The 23,184-nt window shown below is 33.8% G+C and overlaps 1 protein-coding gene across 1 annotated transcript; it reads right to left on the bottom strand.

The window, feature by feature from the left end:
- Positions 1 to 21,460: 21,460 nt before the first annotated feature.
- On the bottom strand, positions 21,461 to 22,713 carry LOC130966708 (uncharacterized). The gene is made up of 2 exons (XM_057891526.1): positions 22,613 to 22,713; positions 21,461 to 21,875 (listed from the first exon to the last, which is right to left on the bottom strand). The coding sequence occupies exons 1-2, from the start codon at positions 22,711 to 22,713 to the stop codon at positions 21,461 to 21,463; spliced, it is 516 nt and encodes a 171-aa protein (XP_057747509.1).
- Positions 22,714 to 23,184: the final 471 nt, after the last annotated feature.

The following is a 23,184-nucleotide window of genomic DNA, read 5'->3' as shown; positions in this document are numbered from 1 at the left end:
CTCTAGTGTGCATGGTATCATAAAGCTCCCAGGATCTTTAAGCTTCTCAGGTAAGCTTTTCAGAATGACTGCACTGCATTCTTCAGTGAGGTAAACTTTTTCAGTTTCCCTCCAATCCTTCTTATGACTTAGGATCTCTTTCATGAACTTAGCATAAGAGGGTATTTGCTCAAGTGCTTCTGCAAACGGAATCTTTATTTCAAGAGTTCTGAGATAGTCTGCAAAGCGGGCAAATTGCTTATCCTGTTCCGCTTGGCGGAGTTTTTGAGGATAAGGCATTTTGGCTTTGTATTCCTCAACCTTAGTTGCTGCAGGTTTATTACCTACAGAAGTGGGTTGGGAAGCCTTTTTAGAAGGGTTGTTATCAGCACTTGTATGTGACTGATTCTCCACTGGCATTTAAATGCCAGTGGTGGAAGCTGGAGTGGCGTTAGACGCCACTTCCTTGTTTGTCACTGGCGTTTGAACACCAGAACCATGCTCCCTTTGGGCGTTCAACGCCGGATTCATGCTTGTTTCTGGCGTTGAACGCCAGGAATGAGCATGGTCTGGGCGTTCAGCGCCAGCTTTATTCCTCTCTGGGCTCTGACTGTCCTCAGAGGGATTTTGCGTATCCACTTGTTCATTTCTTGGTTTCCTGCTGCTTTGAAGTGAGGTATTTAATGTTTTCCCACTTCTTAATTGAACTGTTTGGCATTCTTCTGTTATTTGTTTTGACAGTTGCTTTTCTGTCTGCTTTAATTGTACTTCCATGTTCCTGTTAGCCATTCTTGTTTCTTGTAATATTTCCTTGAATTCGGCTAGCTGCTGAGTTAGAAAGTCTAATTTCTGATTGAATTCATTAGCCTGATCCACCGGACTGAGTTCAGCAGTTACTGTTTTAGCTTCTTCTTTCATGGAAGATTCATTGCTTAGGTACAGATGTTGATTTCTGGCAACTGTGTTAATAAGCTCTTGAGCCTCTTCAATTGTTTTTCTCATATGTATAGATCTACCAGCTGAGTGGTCTAGAGAAATCTGAGCTTTTTCTGTAAGCCCATAGTAGAAGATATCTAATTGCACCCACTCTGAAAACACTTCAGAGGGACATTTTCTTAGCATCTCTCTGTATCTCTCCCAGGCATCATAAAGAGATTCATTATCTCCTTGTTTGAAGCCTTGGATGCTTAGCCTTAGCTGTGTCATCCGTTTTGGAGGGAAATAGTGATTCAGGAATTTTTCTGACAGCTGCTTCCATGTTTTTATGCTGTTCTTAGGCTGGTTATTTAACCACCTCTTAGCTTGATCTTTTACAGCAAATGGAAACAGTAATAATCTGTAGACATCCTGATCCACTTCCTTATCATGTACTGTGTCAGCAATTTGCAAAAATTGTGCCAGAAACTCTGTAGGTTCTTCATGTGGAAGACCAGAATACTGACAGTTTTGCTGTACCATGATAATGAGCTGAGGATTCAACTCAAAGCTACTAACTCCAATGGAGGGTATACAGATACTACTCCCATATGAAGCAGTAGTGGGGTTAGCATATGACCTCAGAGTCCTCTTGGATTGTTCATTCCCACTTAGTTCCATGTTGGAATAAAAGAAATGGTATATATGCTGATATTATTTATTTTATAAAAATTAATTTTTTTATAAAATAAAATAAAAACGAAATAAATAAAAGAAAGTGGAAATATTTTGAAATTGAAGATTGAATTTTTATATAAAATTTTCAAAAAATGTAGTTCAAAATTAGTTAGAAAATAATTTTTTTTTGAATTTTGAATTTTATGATGAAAGAAAAGCAACAAAAGACACAAGACTTAAAATTTAGATCTAATGCTCCTTATTTTCGAAAATTTTTGGAGGGAAAACACCAAGGAACACCAAACTTAAAAATTTTAAGATCAAGACACAAGAAAAACTCAAGAACACTTTGAAGATTCACAAGAACACCAAGAACACAAGAAAGAACACCAAACTTAAAATTTTTAGAAAACTTTAATAAAATTTTCGAAAATTATAAAAAGATTAACAAGAAAACACCAAACTTAAAGTTTGGTACAAGATTCAATCAAAGAAAATTTATTTTTGAAAAAGGTTCCAAAGCGTATACCCAATTATCAAGAATATAAGCCAATACTCTCGCCAATTGAGAATAAATATAACACTTGTTCTGAATATTCCAATTAATGCTTTTTAAAAAGAACACAAGTGAAACAAGAAAAGACACAAAGCAAGAAAAACTCAAGATTAACAAGAAAGATAAACAAGAAAAACTTGAAGATCAATGAAGAACAAAGAACACAAGTCGAAAATTTTAAAGAAAAATATAAGACATGTAATTGACACCAAACTTAGAACAAAACACTAGACTTACAAAAATTAGCAATTAATTAAGAAAAATACTAAATTTTTTTAAAAGAAATTTTTGAAAAGAAACTATCCTATCAAGATTTAATGACTCTATAATAATAAAATAAAGATAAATTATTCCTAATCTAAGAAATAAAATAAACCTTTAGTTGTTCAAACTCGAATAATCCCCGGCAACGGCGCCAAAAACTTGATGCACGAATTTGTAATCCGCACAACTAACCAGCAAGTGCACTGGGTCGTCCAAGTAATACCTTACGTGAGTAAGGGTCGATCCCACGGAGATTATTGGTTTGAAGCAAGCTATATTTATTTTATTAATCTTAGTCAGGAGGCCAATAGGATTATAAGTGAAATTACTAGATTTGATTATAAAAATAAAAGAGAATAACAACTTTACTTGTTGTGCAGTAATGAGAAATATGTTGGAGTTTTGGAGATGCTTTGTCCTTCGAACTTCAACTCTTCCTTAAAATCCTTCAACACACGCAAGGCTCCTTCCATGGCAAGCTCTATGTAGGGGGTCACCGTTGTCAATGGCTACTTCCCATCCTCTCAGTGAAAACGTTCTTATGCTCTGTCACAGCACGGCTAATCATCTGTCGGTTCTCAATCAGGTTGGAATAGAATCCATTGATTCTTTTGCGTCTATCACTAACGCCCAGCCTTCAGGAGTTTGAAGCTCGTCACAGTCATTCAATCCCAGAATCCTACTCGGAATACCACGGACAAGGTTTAGACTTTCCGGATTCTCATGAATGCCGCCATCAATCCGGCTTATACCACGAAGATTCTGATCAAGGAATCTAAGAGATACTCATTCAATCTGATGTAGAACGGAGGTGGTTGTCAGGCACACGTTCATGGATTGAGGAAGGTGATGAGTGTCACGGATCATCACCTTCTCCATACTTAAGCGCGAATGAACATCTTAGATAAGAACAAGCGTGTTTGAATGGAAAACAAAGGAATTGTATTAATTCATCGAGACGCTGCAGAGCTCCTCACCCCCAACAATGGAGTTTAGAGACTCATGCCGTCAAAAAGTATGTAATTCAGATCTGAAAATGTCATGAGGTACAAGATAAGTCTCTAAAAGTTGTTTAAATAGTAAACTAGTATCCTAGGTTTACAGAATATGAGTAAACTAAGATAATTGGTGCAGAAATCCACTTCTGGGGCCCACTTGGTGTGTGCTGGGGCTGAGACTAAAGCTATCCACGAGTAGAGGCTTTTCTTGGAGTTGAACTCCAAGTTATGACGTGTTTTGGGCGTTCAACTCCGGATCATGACGTGTTTCTGGCGTTTAACTCCAGACAGCAGCATGTACTTGGAGTTCAACGCCAAGTTACGTCGTCTATCCTCGCGCAAAGTATGGACTATTATATATTGCTGGAAAGCCCTGGATGTCTACTTTCCAACGCCGTTGAGAGCGCGCCAATTGGACTCCTGTAGCTCCAGAAAATCCATTTCGAGTGCAGGGAGGTCAGGATCCAACAGCATCAGCAGTCCTTTTTCAGCCTAAGTCAGATTTTTGCTCAGCTCCCTCAATTTCAGCCAGAAAATACCTGAAATCACAGAAAAATACACACACTTATAGTAAAGTCCAGAAATATGATTTTTGCCTAAAAACTAATAATATTTAACTAAAAACTAATTAAAACATGCTAAAATCTACATGAAATTACCCCCAAAAAGCGTATAAAATATCCGCTCATCAACCATCGCCTGCATTGGCTGATGTACCTCTGGAAGAAAATCTTGGTGGACTTACCAGCATATCTTTGCTTATCTCATTTTCTTTTTGTTCTTTCTTTCCATTTCTTTTCTTTCTTCTTCTTTTCTTTTCTATCATTCTATAATATAATTTATCTTCACATTATTCCCTCGTCTTTCCCTAAGTGTCTTATGAAAAATAATTATAAAGTACTTTAATTAAGTCTGTGTTCTCTAAAACTTTTAAGATTACTCTGTTTGCTTGCTTTCTCATTAATATTACACATTATTATATTCTTACAAAATAATAACTTTGATAAATACTAATTATAATAATGATTTAGTTTAATATAAATGAGTAATTTTAAAGAAGTATTTAAAATAATATTTATAATCTTCTTTTAAAACTTAGTTTATAAAACCTTATTTTTAAACTTTTATTAATTACTTTCTAAATTACAAACTTTTTAATATTCTATTTTTAACCTTATTATTTTATAAAATTATATTTAGAACCCTCATTTATTTTCATATTTATAAAAATAATCCTGAACTTTTATAAAATACCCATTTTTACTTTGTACTATATTTATTACCCAAAATACCCAAAAACTTATATAATTACAAATCGTACCACGATTTTTATATACAAATACAATGTTACCGTTCAAAAATAAAGTTTAAATATTAATCTTCCTCTTATACCAAAACCAAAACTCTTAGCCCTTCCCTTTCAAAATATTACTTGTATTTTAATCCCTTTTCGAGTCTTTCGGTTACTAATTTTTCTCAACTTTTAATTTAATCTTTCAACCACCAAATCTCATCAATTTCCTTAAAATACCACATCACAATAGTCCCAAAACCATTAAAACAACCACATCTGAACTGTTCCTTATAGCCAAACCAACAAATCATAAACAACAATAATAATTCAACATAAACTCATTCAAACTCTAACAATAATCAACCAAATCAACATTCACTTATCAAATTCATATTTAATTATTATAAATTTACCAAACTCTACCTCCGTACGAAATAAAAATAACGGAAGCTCCGGAAAAACTTTTTGACCGAGCTACTGAAGAGAAAAACATCAGAAATCGTCTGTGCTTCCTAGAATTTCAATTGACCGAACTGAAGGGGAAGGAGAGTTACATCACTGTGAAGTTCATTTTCTTTCCTTTGTTGCTAAATGGCTTCGGCTAAAAGAATGAAATTAAATAAAGATAATATAATAATAATAATAACTATAAAAGATTAACTTAATTTTGTCTATCAAAACAGTTTTTAATAAATAATTTAAACTAATAGAATAAGTTATAATTAAATTAAACTTTAATAATCATAAAATTCTATTTAATTATTTTTTTTGTTAACAAAAATAATTTTTTTAAAAAACAAAATCTCAATATAATATAATAACTTATAAATAATTCACTATTTAATTTTCAAAAATCTGGGGTGTTATATAAAGATCTGTATGGTAGAATGTTATACTTACATTTTACATAGTGTAGCTTTTGATTGTAGAGATTACTGACTCTTTAGAACTAAATTTTATTCTGATACTAAACTCACCATCTTCTACCACACCATTGCCTTCACCTTATCAAATGCGAACCACTCTTAGTCGGTCAAGGCTAAATGAAGAAACGGTAATGATAACTTTAATTAATAAATATAACGTACCTATAATCACATACTCAGAAAACTCCGGAGTATGCATGACTACGAGATCCAGAGTTCGCATAAAAGATGAAACACCGAAGGGATGCTGGTTGACAATTGTAGCTGCTTTATTTTGTACCACTAGATTACCTGCCTCGTCTTCATCATCGTTTTCGTCATCGACTTCATAGTTGGCTTCAAATTCGTTTTTACTGTCGTTGTTATCTTCTACCTAATTTATATCCTCGAGTTCATCCATATTCACCTTCTCGCCAACCGCATCTAACCCAAATATTGTTCAAACTTAACGTACAATTCTATCATCGGCACTTGAAATCTGGTTTATTTATTGATGAATATAGAACATTTGTTGCATACATGCATTGTTAATGATGGACATTATTTGAAACTTTATTAACCTACCAAATACTTGTACATGATTCCTATATAAAATATTGCTCACCCTCTTTAAAATGTGACTTTGTATGTTCTCACAAAGACCATTTCGCAACTCTACAAAACTGATGGTGCATGAAATAGAAAAAGAAAATGGACATTCACAAATAAAAGTCACTTCCTTGCTTGTATTTGGTACGATCTCATCGTTATAATACACTTACAAAATTGGAATACCTTCCATAGCCTCAACCCTAGCTGGGCTCTGGCTGTAGCAAAAAAAAAAAAAAACTACAAAAAATGAAATGAGAATAAAAAAAGAGTTATAATAAATAAAAGAAATATTATTCTAATATAAACATTAATAGAAATCTAAATATAGAATGAAATTATCAAATAATTTAGATAATGAATATAAAAAATATGAAAAATCTAATAAAATAATAATAATATACTATAGAAAAGTATATGTATCTTATCTGGAAGGTTCTATATTTATAATGTTCGTTATATATATATATATATATATGAAAGAGATGGTATTCATAGATAAGACTCTCGAATTAAAATATTTTATTTAAATAAAACACAACCTACGCTTTATAAAAATACAACTTACGTTTTGCGGGTTTTTAAAGCAAAATGCAACCTACCCTTTATGTTTTCAAAACAAAAAAAAGTGCAAAATGCAACGTTTGAAAATAAAAAAATTTAAAGCAAAACGTAAGTTGTGTTTTGTGTTGTTCAAAAATGAAAAAAAACGTAAAAAAAAACTAATCGTAGGTTGCGTTTTGCACTGGCATCTTAGCAATGTAAATACTTTATAAACATTCATTTCATTGTGCAATATTTTTTTTATATATAAAAAATGAGCCCAATTTTGAAACTTAAAAGTAGTTGGTGTCATCAATTTTTTTCGAGGTAATACCCATAATAGTCTTTGAAATTTCCAACGTACTTCAGTTATTTCCTAATTTTTTAAAATGATCAAATAAGTTCCTCAAATTGCAAAATGTGAATCTTCGTTGATCCTTTTGTCAACTGACGGTAGTGATATACTGATGTGGACTGTTAACTGCCACATTAGCTGTATAATATAGACTATGATGTGAACACCATAATAATATGTTCAAAATGATATTTTAAATTGTTTATTTGTACTCAATTCAAATCCATTATTAGTTTTAAAACCCTAAAGACCCAAATCTGAGAATAATTTCAGAATCAGCTCCTATTCTCCTTCATTCAAGATGAATCGATACATGCAATTGAATCCATATTCGGACTCGACGGTTGCGTAAATTACAAGGGTCATGCATCAAACTCAAGGTTGTGTAAATTAAAAAGAGTTTAATAATACAATATAAACTTACATATAAACCGACAACTTAACAAGAAAAGATCATATACATCAGCTGATATATTTCTAAAATATTTGTAAATAATCTCACAAAGGCAAGTGTTAACATTTCATATGTTCATCACTTGTCTACAGCTCACAGCGGGCATGCATATTTGCCAGAAAATATGGGTAAAATATGTGGAGAATAATCATACAAATGCTCTTTTGGACATTCATATTATAGTATGAGGAATTATAATAGGAATGGTTTGTAGACAACCATGATAGTTAATTTTGCTAATAAGAATGTTTATTCTATTAATGAAAGAGGTCATGGATGTCAAGAATGAAAGAGTTCTTACCTCTTTCCTTCTATTGTTGCATACTTGCATTAGTACATATGCTTTACACTTTTATTGGCTTATGAAGAATGGCAGATAAGACAACTTACCAGATCCAAGACTATCAATTTTCTCTCCCACAACCCATTTCAACTTTTTATATCCAAATTCTTCGATCAACCTAGTTAGTTTTCTCTTCCTTCTCATCGCTTGTGCAATAGAAGTTGTCTAGCCAAAACAAGCTCTCCGAAAGCAAAATGCGATAAAAAACTCTAACTTCTCTGGTTCACCACTAACATCCAAAGAACTCGTAGCATGGACCAAGTCAAACACATTGTTATAGAATGGAAATCTATGATTTAAGCTCAAGTAAAGAAGTTACAATGGCTTCCAAACTGCAAAAAAAGAAAAAATATATATTGAATCTATATTTAGTAAGGTATGAAATAGGATAAATCCAGAAGATGACTACCAAATACTCTGGTATGAAATTTTCCATTAGGATAAATCTAGAATATTGCTCAGACCACACAATTTTTTTATTAAATTGGTATTGGTTGGCTAGCATCTTTCCTTTGACATATCTAAAAATTTTCAAGTAGTTGCAGACTTGTAAAAAATTCTCCATTAAGAATTGGTCAATAACGACTATTATAAGAAACAGAGAAAATAAAACATAGATATTGGAGAAACAAGAACTCACTTGTAACTCTATAGTGACGCCAAGATCCTTATTAGTCCGTATCTCAATTTTTTTAGTATTAAATAAAAAAAATATAAAAAAAAGAAAACACACAAAAAAGAAAAAAATAAATAATTTATAAAATATATTTTTTTAAAAAAATTATAATAATTTTATCAAAGGCTAGACTTTTTTATCTTCTTCAACAAGCCAAAGAATGGTAACCCAAAAAAAATGTCTTTATACAATCTTAATAAAAACAAATCAAATGAAGAACCAAAGAATAGGTAGAATAATTAAAGTGATTGATGTGTGTATTGAAATTGAAAATCCGTACAATTTAATAGAAGATAACCACAACAATGGAAGAATTTCAGAAAATAATTTGTGAAAATAATGGAGAAACATGTTTGTGTATATGTAACCTCTCTTTGTGTATCTTTCTCGGTTAATGATGTGCGAAGATGGTGTTTTGTTGGAAAATTCTTGCACTTGATAGAGCTAAGGATGTCAAAGTGGAGCCCCTGCTAGACAATCAAGGCAACAATGAAGGAGATGAGTCCATGACGAAGAAGGAAGAGGTTTTGGTCAGGGGCGCAGGTACATATAAGTAAAAGGGGGCAATGCCCCCTCCCCCCAAAATTTTAGTTTTTATTTAAAAAAAAAATTAGTTTGGTTTCCCCCTTTCTTTATTTCCCAGCCCACCTGCTCCCTCTCTTTTTGTTCTATCTTTTCCAACGCCCCTTTTAATTCCTACAAAAAAAACCCAGCCCAATAGCTCATTCCCTATCTTTTTTTTATTTTCCAACGTCAGTTTTCCCATCCCCTTTTTTTATTTTCCAATTTCCAGCATACAACCAGTCTCTCCCTCTCCTCCTTCTCGCTTTGGCTTTCCAAAATTGTAGGTAACAACTTTTTCTATTTTTTTCTTTATCTATTTAATCTTCTTATCTTTTACAGTTTTACCTCTTTGACTCTTATTTTTTTATTTTTTTGCAGATTAAAAAAAAAGATAATAGTTTAACAAGTGATTTTTCACTCTTCTTTCTCAAAAAAGTTCTATTTTTATTCTTTTTTATATATTTAGTTATTTATTTAATTAGTTAATTTATTATTATTTGTTAATTAAGTTTATATTATTATATGTTAGTTTGTATATTTAATTTTTTTATTAGTTAACTATTTAAATTTAATTACAATTTTATATTATTTATAATTATACTAGGATGTTAGTATTATTGTTCTGAATTTTAATATTTTATTTTAAATTGAAATATAATTTTTATATTTTATAAAGATTTAGACTGTAATTTACACTTTTTGCTAAATATATTTTTAATTATAGGAACTTATTTGGCCATTTGAATTATGAGTAAGTTCAAAACTATTGATCATTTTTAAAAGAAAAGATCAAGAATGAAGATGCTTCTACTATTACTACTCCAATACTTGAGGGGTCATCAAATTTCATTACTTCAAGTTCATTGAATAGCTCAAAGCGTCCACGACTTCTTCCAAATCAACTGGATGTTTTTCGTTTGGAAAGAGATCCTGGAATGCGACCAATGATTTGGAAGTTTCCTCCAAATAAAAGAGATGAAATCCGTCGGGCTTATATTAAAGTTGGGCCAAATCAACCAATTCTTGATAATTATCCATTTTCTGGTGATAAAAGTCATCGTCGCTTTCAAGTTTCATGATTTAAATTGTTCCCATCTTGGTTAGAATATTCTATAGAAGATGATGCTATATATTATTTTCCGTGCTTTCTTTTTGCTAAGGAACCTTCAATCAATACGGGTTCAAATGCTTTTATTGAGAATGGTTTCAGGAATTGGAAGAATAGTAAAAAGAATGTGCTCTTTTGAATCACATTGGCAAAGGTCCTAACTCATTCCATCATAAGGCGCTGAAATCATGTGATGATTTGATGAAACAATCACAATTTGACAGACTTCTTCATAAGCAACATCAGAAGAGATTGAAAAGAATCAAATTCGACTAGGAGCATCTATAGATTGCATTAGATGGTTGACATTTCAAGGTTGCATACGAGGACATGATGAAAGCCAAAGTTCAAGCAACAGAGGTAACTTTTTGGAAATGTTGAAATTCTTGGGATTTTACAATGAAAGAGTGAAAAGAATGTTTGGAAAATGCTCCAAAAATGCTAAGTATACTTCAAATGATGTCCAAAAAGAAATTCTACATATCTTGCTACTAAGGTGAGAAATTCAATTAGAGAGAGATTGGAGATGCCAAATTTTGTATTATTGTTGATGAAGCTAGAGATGAATCTAAAAGGAACAAATGGCCATGTTTTGAGATTTGTTACTCTAGATGGTTTTGTTAAAGAGAGATTCTTTGATCTTGTGCATGTCACTGATACTTGTGCAACAACTTTAAAGAAAGAATTGATTTCTGTCCTTTCTCATTATAATCTCCAAGTTGAAAATATTAGGGATCAAGGGTATGATGGTGCTAGCAACATGCGGGGTGAGTGGAATGGTTTGCAAGCTTTGTTTCTTAAAGATTCTCCACAAGCATACTATGTGCATTGTTTTGCTCATAGGTTACAATTAGCATTGGTAGCAGCTTCAAGAGAGGTACTTCAAATTCATGAATTTTTTACTCAATTAAACTCTATTGTCACTATTGTTAGTGCTTCTTTAAAAAGACATGATCAATTACAAGAAGCTCAAGCAATTGAAAATGCAAACTTGGTTGCTCAAAATGAATTAGAAACAGGAAAAGGTGTGAATCAAATAAGCACTTTATACAAAGAGCTGGGGATACTCGATAGAGCTCTCACTTTAATTCTATTTGCAGTTTGGTAAAAATGTTTACTGCTACCAATATTGTTCTCAATAATATCATTGAAGACGGGACAACTTATGCACAAAGAGGTGAGGCTTATGGTGTTAGTAAAATATTATTGTCATTTGAATTTGTTTTTACTTTGCACTTGATGAAAGAGATTATGGGAATCACTAATGTTCTTTGCCAAGCACTGCAACAACAATCTCAAGATATTATTATTAATGCAATGCATATTGTTTCTACATCAAAGTTACTTCTTCAACAATTAAGAGATGGTGGATGGTGCAATTTTCTTGCAAATGTAAAGATTTTTGTGAAAAACATGAAATTGAAGTCCCTAATATGAGTGCACAATATGTTTTTGGAAGAGGTCGATCTCGTCAACCAAGTGTGACAGTTGAGCATCATTATCGAATAGATGTATTATTGGCAACAATTGACTCTCAAATACAAGAGTTGAATAGTAGATTTAATGAGCAAACAATAGAGCTTTTGACTTTGAATTGTGCTTTGGATCCTAAGGACAATTTCAAATCATGTAATATTGAAGAAATTAGCAAGTTAGCAGAGAAGTTTTATCCCCTTGACTTTCTTTCTAATGAGCTAAATATTTTGAAATCTCAGTTGCAACATTATCAACATGATATACCAAATCATTTGAAAGGCATTGGTACACTTTCTGAATTGTGCAACAAGTTGCAAGAAACGGAAAAATCAAGAACTTATCACATGATTGATAGATTAATATGTCTTGTTTTGACTCTACCAGTGTCTACAGCAACAACAGAAAGAGCTTTTTCAGCAATGAAAATTGTTAAGACAAAACTCCGAAGTAAGATGGCTGATGAATTTCTTGCAGACAATTTGGTCATCTATATAGAAAAAGAATTGGTAGCTATTTTCGACACAAATTCAATTATAGATGATTTTGAAAATAGAAAAAAACGTCGAATAGCCTTTTTATAATACAAAACTGTAAGTAGTAATTTTTATATATTATTGTCTTACTTTGATTGAGATTATATATATATATTTTTTAATTTTATCAATAGAAATAGTAATATAAAATATAACACCGCCCCCTAAATAGTTAGCCTAGCTCTGCCCCTGCATTAGACTAACTCTGATCCACATGAAACTGGTATAATTTTTTTTTGTTTTTTCTTGTATATATCTGAATTTATTTATGTTTTTCTGCTTATATGTTCCGTGTATATGCTAAAGCTAATTTTCAAATCTGGAAGTACAAGTTGTTTCTTCTTATCATTTACAAGGTAGTAGAAGTAAGACCCGTTGATAGGACAGTAAGGCTAACTTGATTATGTTCTTGTAAATGATAAGAACAAAACATTAAGAGTCTCTGGTGGCTATGGATCCAAAAAGTTAGTTTAAAAAAAAAAGAGTTAAAACTTGATTTCACTGGATGAGTGCTATTTTAATGTTAATAGGCAAATTTCTACCAAACCAAAAGGGGACAATGATATCAGTAAATTTTTTATGAGAGAACTGTTTAAACACCTTTGTATAAAAAGGAGTGAGAAGTGGAAGGCTTATTTTGTAGCCAATCCCCATAACAAGACTAAGTAAAAGAAAATGTTTTTCATTCGCTCTCTCAAACGGCGTTTCAAAGAATAAATTTATAACAATCCCTCAAACTCCGACACAAGATCCAACATTCTTTCTAAGAAAGTGACTCAAACTAAGAAACTCTCTTCCAAACATAATATCTTTGAAGAAGAAATTTGCTTTGAAGATATTAATCAAAGCTATAGACAACCGAAAAATACCAAGTATTTCCCAGGATGAACTATACATTCCTGAGGAGACCAAATGTGCCGGTAAAATTGATTACATTATCAAAAATGCTGAAAACAACACCCCTCTAGGGCCAGAGTCTAGTGAGAAATTTCACATTCTAAACAAACAATTCATCCAAGAACATATCCGGCAATATAAGTATCTTCACATAGGATGTGTTCAAGTAGAAGTCAAACCACTCATTAGAGAAGGTTTAAATACTTCCATCCTCATGTGCCTAAGAGATATTAGGCATAATAACTTCCATGATTCCCTCATAGGAACAGTTAAAACCAGTCTAGGGCATGGTCTGGTCTATTTCAATTAACCTTACAGGATTACAAATAAATTATGGTATTCTCAGACTTGTTTACCAAAAAGAAGAAGATCGAAAGTCTATCCAATCTCTCACATACTCCTCTTTACATGATGATGTGTATTGAAGAATTTGTTATACATAAAGAAGCCTTACATAAGAATGTTAACTCTGGAGAATAGAAACTTCAGAGAAAATATCTATTTTAATTGCAAAAAGTTGCGTCATATCAGTAAATATCAGAAAATACAATAAACTATTTTCGCTGAAGTTTCCATTCTTCAGAGTTAACATTCTTACGTAAGGCTTCTTTATCTATAACAAATTCTTCAGTACACATCATCATGTAAAGAAGAGTATATGGGAGATTGGATAGACTGTTGGTCTTCCTCTTTTTGGTAGACAAGTCTAGAAATACTAGAATTTATTTGTAATCCTGTAAGGTTAATTTCAAAGTTGGCTATTCTGATTTGTGGATTAGGAAGAGAAGATTGAGATGCAATAGAGAAAGATCTTATTGCTGAGGTGAAGTTAGATTTATAGGTAGATCCTACTTCAGACCCAGAGAAAATTAATTTTATCGATTAAAGAAGATTTCAACTTTTCCAGTTTCATCTTGTTTAATTTCTTGTAATTGGGGGCCTGTCTGGTAGAGTAGGTATGGCTCTATCTATGGCCCAAGATTTAGAGAGATCAATTTCATCCTATTTGATAAGGCGTGGTATAGTGACGTTTGTCTTTGTCATGTCCGTAACAAACAAAGTTATTTCATGATCACTAGTTTTTAGAAAGACTCAAGAATTACAAGTATTCATCACCTAGTACTGACTCCTATACATTAAAACTGTAGGAAAAGATCATTTACTCATGTCCAAGGCATGAAGTCTAATATTGAGAAAAAGTGAGTCTACAATATTTCTATCTAATAAGCTCACGATTTTATTGGAAAAACAATTGATATAGATCAAATCGTGCCCTAGACTAGTTTCAACTATTTCTATAAGGGAATCATGGAAGCTATTATGCCTAATATCTCAGGCACATGAGGATGGAAGTATTTAAACATTCTCTAATGAGTGATTTGATTGCTACTTGAAGACATCCTATGTGAAGATATTTATATTTTTAGATATGTTATTGGATGGAATTTTTGTAGAAGGTGGAATTCCTTACCGAATTCTAGCCCTAGAGGGATATTATTTTCGGCGGTTTTGATAATGTAATCAGATTTACCGGCACGTTTGGTCTTTTCAGAAATGTATAGTTCATCCTGGGGAATACTTGGTATTTCACAGTTGTCTATAGCTTGGTTATTATCTTCAAAGCAAACTTTTTCGAAGATATTATGTTTGGGAGAGAGTTCCTCAATTTGAGTCACTTTCTCAAAAAGAATGTTGGACCTTGTGTGGGAGTTTGAGGAATTGTTTTAAATTTGTTCTTTGAAATGTCATTTGAGGGAGCGAATGAAAGACATTTTCTTTTTCTTAGTCCAGTTATGGGGATTGGCTACAAAATAAGCCTTCCACTTCTCGTTCCCTTTTATACAAAGGTGTTTAAATAATGCTCTCATAAAAAACTTACTAATATCATTACCCTCATGTGTTTGGTAAAAAGATGTCTATTAACATTAAACTAGCACTCATCTACTGAAGCTGGGTTTTAATTTTTTTTTTGGAAAACTAACTTTCTGGATCCATAGCCACCAGGGACTCTTAGTATTTTGTTCTTATCATTTAGAAGAACATAATCAAGTTAGCCTTACTACCCTATCAACGGCTCTTACTGCTACTGCCTCATAAATGATGAGAAGAAACAATATGTACTTTTAGATCTGGAAATTAGTTTTAGCATAAAACATAAATAAATCCAGATATATACAAGGAAAACAAAAAACATAAATTATACCAGTTTCATGCGGATCAGAGTTAGTTTAATATTAATAAGAACATTTCAATATATATATATATATATATATATATGTGTGTGTGTGTGTGTGTGTGTGTCTAAATATTTAGTTATCCCTGTGTTTCAATGGTGCACGAAACTGAACTCGCACAACTTCACCGGCAAGTGCATCGGGTCGTTCAAGTAATACCTCAATTGAGTGAGGGTCAATCCCACGAGGATTGTTGGATTGAGCAATCAATGGTTATCCTGCAGATCTTAGTCAGGTGAATAGAAAGGTAATTATTGTTGTTGAATGTGCATAAACAAGAAAATAAAGAAACAGTAAAGAATTGACATGAAAACAATAGTGGTAAAATAGTAAAGGCTTTGGAGATCTTTTATCTTTCTGGATTAATACGTCTTACTGACTACTTCAACGATGAATGATTCGTTCTATGACAAAGTTGTAAGTGATTAACTTATGTCCTCTCATCAAGTTAATGTCTTCTAAACCATATCAAATGCCGTTGTCAATGGTCATTCAACATGGCCGAAGATGAATCCCACGCAATTTACTCTCCTTTTATTGATCCTACTCAAAACGCCACAGATAAGGTCAGATCTTCCGGATTGGAGAATGAAGATCTATGATTCTAGCCTTAGCGCCACAAGAACCTCATCACCCATAACTAACTGGATTATATGTCACTTATCCTCGATTAGCCCAGATGAATTATTGGTTCAGGTGATGCATTCTCAAGCTTTAGCTCAACACTATCCGGATCAGGACTCATAAAGAACTCATGTAGAGAAGGGACATACCTAGTCTCATTTGGATGAAGAATGACAATACTTCATAGAATAGAATCAAACATATATTGAAATAGAAAAAGTAATATTATTAATCCATAGGAATAAGCAGAGCTCCTAACATTAACTTAAGAGGTTTAGTTGCTCGTAATTTACCGAGAGAACTTAGGTATGAAAGTAAAGTATGATACAAGTTCCCCTAGACCTAAGTGATATCCTCTTTAAATAGAAGATGCTAACCCTAAAGATGTAAATTTAAATTTAAAATATACAAAGATAAATGAAACAAGGCTAAAGAGTGCTGAAATCCACTTTGGGCCCACTTTGGTCTTGTGCTTCGTCCATGCCTGGTGTTCAACTTGGAGCCTGGGTGTTGAACGCCAGTTAGGGGGGTGAGTGCGCGCTCTCTTGGTCCCTTGGTGGTGTTGAACGCTAGTTTTGGACATTCAACGCTGGGCTTGCTCCCTTTGGGGCGTTGAATACCAATCTTGGGTGTTCAATACTGGGCTTTGGTCCTTCTTGGGCGTTGAACTCTCGAAGTGGACATTCAATACCAGTTAGGGGTAGTGATCTGGAAGAGAAGTATAAACTATTATATATTTCTAGAAAGCTCTACAGGTTAGCTTTCCAACGCCATTTAGAACGTGCCAATTGGACCTATGTAGCTCTATGAATGATTGTTGGAATGCACGAAGGTCAGGATCTGACATCATCTGCTATCCTTTCTTCAGCTCTGAACAAGATATTTCCAATCTTGCTAATTTTGCCCAAAAATCACCTAAAATCATAGGAAAACAACAAAAACTCAAAGTAGCATCCAAATATTAGCACTAAAACATACTAAAACTTATTAAAACTTAATAAAATCTACTAAAAACACCAAGAAAATGTAATGAAAAAGCGTATAAGATATCCACTTATCACAACACCAAACTTAAACTATTTCTTTCCCTCAAGCAACCAAAAATGAGATAGGACTAAAGAAGAGAAAATAAAACACATAAGGTTTCTGAGTTGTCAGTGAAGCTCAGTTTCAATTACTGAATGGGGCTATCAACTCCTTACTTCAGAATAGCTTTGACATCTCACTTTCCTTTGAAGCTCAGGACATTGGCATCCCTTTGGAACTGGAATCTGGATGATATTATTGATTCTCCTTTTTTAATTTTTCTTGATTCTTGAACACAACTTCTTTTTGGTGCTTTGCACCTTTGAGCCTTGCTGTGACTCTAAGCGTTTTGTTTTCAAGTATTACCACCGCATACATAAATGCCACAAGTACTTAACTGGGGGAACCTTTTGATTCAAGTTTAGCTTTGCTTAAATTCACAGACAGTGGTGCTCATGGTTCTTAACCATACTCTTAGCTTTGGATCACGACTTTAAATGCTCAATCTCAAGCTTTTTACTTGACACCTTCACATCACAAGCATATAGTTTAGGGATAGTGACTCTTTTGAGCTTTTTAGGCCAATTTTTGACCTTCCTAACTATTGATGCTCAAAGCCTTAGATCCTTTCACTTTATTTCTTTTTCTTTTTCTTTTTCTTTTTATTTTTTTCTTTTTTCTATTTCTTTTGCTTTAAAATTCAATATTTTTTCTTTTTTAGAGAACCAATAATACTTCTCTAAATTCATAATTCTTTCAAGAGCCAACATACTCAACTTAAATATCAATCATGCACAGTTAATTCATACATTCAGAAGATAAGGATAAAGCCACCACTTAAAAATAAGTAGAACGACTTGTAATAATACTCAAAACTCTTTGTATTTTATTGCTTCTTAATTAAAATTTTATTTAAGTTCAATAGGGGATACGTGAGACATCTTAAAACTTAACTAATAGAAATTGAAATTAACTACTAAACTAGTGGAAAATCCTAATAGTAATCATGTGACTCAGAATTGAAAAATAGGAAATAAAGCACTAAAATAGGGATAGGATAGGTAAGATGAAACTCAACTACCTTAATCATGGTCGTTATTTCTTTCCATAGAGGATGTCTTTTGGCGCCTCATCTCTTCTAATTCTCGTCCCTGCCTCTCTAGTCCTTCGGCCAGCTTCCAAGGAATCTGATAATGGTCTTTTCGCTCCTCTTTTAGTTAGTCCATGGTGGCTCTCAACTGCTCAATAGATGCTGCTAGTTGAGTCCAAAATCGCTTGGAGGAAAACTCTGCTCTTGAGGATACTCAGGTAGCTTCCTCTTAGGAGGGGAGATTGGCCTTTGAATCCTGGCTTGCAGTGGTTCCCTTGTGTGCTCCATGATCTCCTTGGTGATTGGGTCTTCTTTTGCAATGAATGTATCTCTGTCAATGAAGATTCTAGCCTCGCCACATAAGCAAGAGATGAGGTGCGGAAAGGCCAGCCTTGACTGAGTTGAGGTCTTGGCTGCAATTTTATACATCTCACAAGGGATTATTTGATGAACTTCCACCTCATTGCCAAGCATGATGCAGTGGATCATCATAGCCCGCCTTATTGTGACCTTGGAGCGGTTGCTAATGGGGAAGATAGAGAGCCCAATAAAATCCAGCCATCCCTAGCAACTGGCTTGAGAACCATCCTCCTTAGTTGGATTGGTTGATCCTTTTTGTCAGTTATCCACTGTGTTCCAGGGAGACATATGTCCTTTAGGATTTAATCTAGCCTTGGATCAGCATGCATTCTCCTATTAAAGGTGTTAAGGTCGTCCTTTAATGGGGGTAGCTGGAAAACTTCCCTCACTTTATCCAAACTATAAGCAAGGTCTTCCATCGGACCATGGTGCGCTATGGTTTGAATTCCGGTCCCTCTTCCTTTTGTTTGTTCGACCTCCATAAGTTCGCATAGAACTCTTGGAATTTCAAAATTTTAACCTTAGTTGAATGGATTGGCTAGAATTTCCCAACCCCTTATTCGAATCTGCTCTTAAATCTCAGGATATTCGTTATCCTTCAGCTCAAACTTAACTTCCGAAATTACAGCCTTCTTGCACACTACATCATAGTAGTGTTCCTCATGAAGCTTGGAGTAAAATCTGTAGGGCTTATAGGCTAGATTGAGGGATCCTTCTCTTTTTGTTTCTTGAAATAGATCTTCCATCCTTTGGTGCCATGAAGTATGAGAAAGTGAAAGAGCAGAAGGAAAAGTAACACCAAACTTAGGAGGTTGCTCGTCTCGAGCAAAGAGAGAGGGAAACAGAGGGAGAAGAAGCATAGAATGCACAAGCAGATGAGTGGGAGCGTGATAGAGGGAGAGAGAGTCTGATGGTTATTAATAGGGATGGAGGGGTGTGAATTTCAAAATTAAAATTTAAAAAAAAAGAAGATAAAATGACAAGTTTTGAAATTTGTGGTGAAATATAAGATCAAATATAAAAAGAAAAAAAGATATGAGTGAGTAGATATGGTTTGCCAAGATATGGGTTGTTAAAATATAAAAGATTTGAAATTAGGAGATATGGAGGAAAAAGATATGATATGAAAGGGATATGGTTTGAAAAGATAAGATTGGAGAAGAATTTGTTTAAAAAATATTTAAATCGAAGAGTTTTAAATTTAAATGTAGTTTGAAAAGAGTATTGAATGGAAAGATATGGTTAGAAGAGATAAGGTTGGAAAAGATTTGGTTTTGAAAAGTCAACTCCCTCTCTCTCCTTTGAAATTTGAATTCTTGCTCTTCCCCCTTATGGGCATTCAACACTCAGATCTGGCATTGAATGCCAGTTGGGGATCCAAATACCCCTTCAGGGGCATTGAACGCCCATCCCTCCTCCTTTTCTGGTGCTGGACGCCAGTTCCGGCATTCAACGCCAGGGAGGGGTGCCTCCAGGGTGTTTTGTCCTCCATCTTATGCGTACCTTATCCTGTTTTAAGTGCTACACATGATCACAAACGTTAAAAAGTAAGGGAAAAGATATGGAAATTAATGAAAACTAAACGAAAAATGAACTCAAACTAAAAACGAATGAAGGGAACAGGGACGGACCTACATAGGGCAGGATGGGGCACTTGCCCCGACTCTCATTTTAATTTTTTTAAAAAAATATACATATATAATATATTTTTATTTTAAATTTTAAATGACTCCGTTACAAATAAATTAAGCCCAATTATTTAAAATCTTAAATCCACTTTATCTTTTTATCATTTTGACTATTAGTTAACCTAATCAAATCTAGTCTTCTTCCGTTCTCAAATTCCAGCCGTCACCACTCCTTTATTCTCTTAAACCCTTTTCTCAGTTTCATATTTTTAACCTTCTTTTTCTATTTTTTGTCTAGTGGTTATCTTCTCTTCATCAAAAGATAAATTATAAATTCTCTATTTTTTTTATATACCTCTCTATGATTCTCTGTATCTTTCAATTTTATTATTTCTCTTTTTGATATTTTTAATTGTAAATTTTAATTCAAGCAATTATAGTTTTAGGTATTAATCTAATTTTTTATACTCTTCATGAATTTATATATTTTATTTTATTCTCAATTTAGTGGTCCTTATTATTTATTTGTTTATCTTTCGTTCTATTTTCTTATATGTAATTATATTGCATATAAATTTTTAATGTCAATTGATCAATTTATTAATTTAGAATATATATTCTTTTAATTTTAAAATTAGTAATGGAAGAATATTTTAATATAGTAATGATTGTTTGGTTACATATATAGAGAGAGACATTCAATCAAATTGAAAATGAAACAATTATTCAACATTTTTAAAATATGAAAACAAAAAGAGAAGTACCTTCAAGATTTGAAGAAAAACAAGTTTCCGGCTAATGTAATTTTTGTTTTTTTTTGTATTCGAATAATTAATGTGCACTTTTATTTTATTAAATTTAGATCAATATATCTTTTGATAGTAATGTGTATTATTTTTTGCCCCGTCAATATAAATTTTTTGTGTATGTCACTGGAAGGGAATGAAGTATACTAAACATATGGCTGGGTTGCCTCCCAACAAGTGTTTCTTTATTGTCAGTAGCTGGACAATGTTGTTGTCATGCAAGCAGGAGGGTGAAAACCTCTTGCTCAATTGGGCCCCCTAGATTGCTCAATTGGGCCCCCTAGATAGTGTTTGATACGGTGGCCATTGATAGTGAATCATTTATCAGAATATTGGCTCTGAAGTTCTATATGACCATAGGGCGACACACTAGTGACCACAAAAGGTCCTGTTCATCGTGACTTGAGTCTCCCAGGGAATAACTTGAGTTTGGAGTTAAAGAGTAGAACCTGTTGACCAGGCTAGGATTCTCTGGTAGATATCCTTCTATCATGCCATGTCTTGGATCTTTCTTTGTAAATCTTGGCATTCTCAAAAGTAGCTTGTCAAAATTCATCCAGCTCATTTAATTGGAGCAACCTCTTATCTTCTGCAGCCTTGGGATCAGAATTGAGGAATCTTGTTGCCCAATATGCTTTGTGCTCCAATTTCACGGGTAGGTGGCATGCCTTGCCATAGACTAATTGGTAGAGGGACATCCCGATGGGGTTTTTGAATGCATCCTGGTATGCCCAGAGAGCATTGTCAAGTTTCTTCGCCCAATCTCTTCTAGAGACACCGAGTATTCTCTCTAGAATTTGTTTGAGCTCCCTGTTAGAGACTTTAGCCTGTCCATTGGTCTGTGGATGGTAAGGGGTGGCCACTTTGTGATGAACACCATATCTCTGTAAGACAGAGACAAGTTGTCTGTTACAGAAGTGGGTGCCTCTGTCACTAATCAGTGTCCGTGGGACGCTGAACCTGCTAAAGATGTACTTTTACAAGAATTTCAACACTACTCAGGTGTCATTAGTGGGGGAAGCGATTGCCTCAACCTACTTAGACACGTAGTCCATTGCCACCAGGATGTAGGTGTTTGAATATGAGGGTGGAAAGGGTCCTATGAAGTCTATTCCTCATACATCAAACAGCTCAATTTCCAGAATTTTTTGTTGTGGCATTTCGTGATTATGAGGGAGATTCCATCTCGTTGGCATTTATCACAATTACGAACAAACTCTCGGGAGTCCTTGAAGAGTGTTGGCTAGAAAAATCCACACTGAAGGACCTTGGTAGCTGTTCGCTCTCCTCCAAGATGTCCTCCATATTCAGATCTATGACAATGTCATAGAATCCACTAGGTTTCTTCCCCAGAGACACAATTCCGGATTATACCATCCGAGCATCTCTTAAAGAGGTAGGGTTCATCCCACAGGTAGTATTTAGCATCATGTAGAAGTTTACGCACTTGCTGTCTACTATACCCTTTCGGAATGAACTTCATGGCTTTTTAGTTTGCAATGTCTGCAAACCATGATACTTTTTGGATTGCAAAAAGCTGCTCATCAGGGAAAGTCTCGAACACCTCAGTGATGGGCGTGGTTGTTCCTGCTGTAGGCTCAATTCGTGATAAATGATCTGCCACCTAGTTTTCTGATCCCTTTCTGTCCCTGATCTCAATGTCAAATTCTTGGAGAAGCAGTACTCATTTGATTAACCTTGGTTTAGAGTCTTTCTTGGTTAAGAGGTACTTGAGAGCTGCATGGTCAGTGTAAACAATGACCTTTGAACCAATCAAATAGGATCTGAACTTATCCATTGCATAGACAACCGCTAACAGTTCCCTCTCAGTGGTGGTATAATTCCTTTGAGCATCATTTAAATACAACTAGCATAATAAATGACGTATAGAAGCTTGTCATGTCGTTGTTCCAAAACTGTGCCTATGGCATAGTCACTGGAATCACACATTAGCTCGAATGGTAGGGCCTAGTTCGGTGCAGAAATGACAGGTGCAGTGACAAGCTTTGATTTCAAGGTTTCAAAGGCAAGCATGCAGTCCTCACCAAAAACAAAAGGTGTGTCTACAATTAGGAAATTGCACAGGGATTTTGCAATTTTAGAGAAGTCCTTGATAAACCTCCTATAGAAACCTGATGGCCTAAGAAGCTTCTGATGGGTTTAACATTGGTAGGTGGTGGTAATTTTTCAATTATTTCCACCTTAGCCTGATCGACTTCTATTCCCTTTTTTGAGATTCGATGCCCAAGAACAATTCCTTCAATAACCA

The sequence above is a fragment of the Arachis stenosperma genome, chromosome 3, assembly GCF_014773155.1.
Source record: "Arachis stenosperma cultivar V10309 chromosome 3, arast.V10309.gnm1.PFL2, whole genome shotgun sequence".
Taxonomy (NCBI): domain Eukaryota; kingdom Viridiplantae; phylum Streptophyta; class Magnoliopsida; order Fabales; family Fabaceae; genus Arachis; species Arachis stenosperma.
Note: the sequence above shows the minus strand (reverse complement) of the source record. Positions and strands in the feature narration are given on the sequence as shown.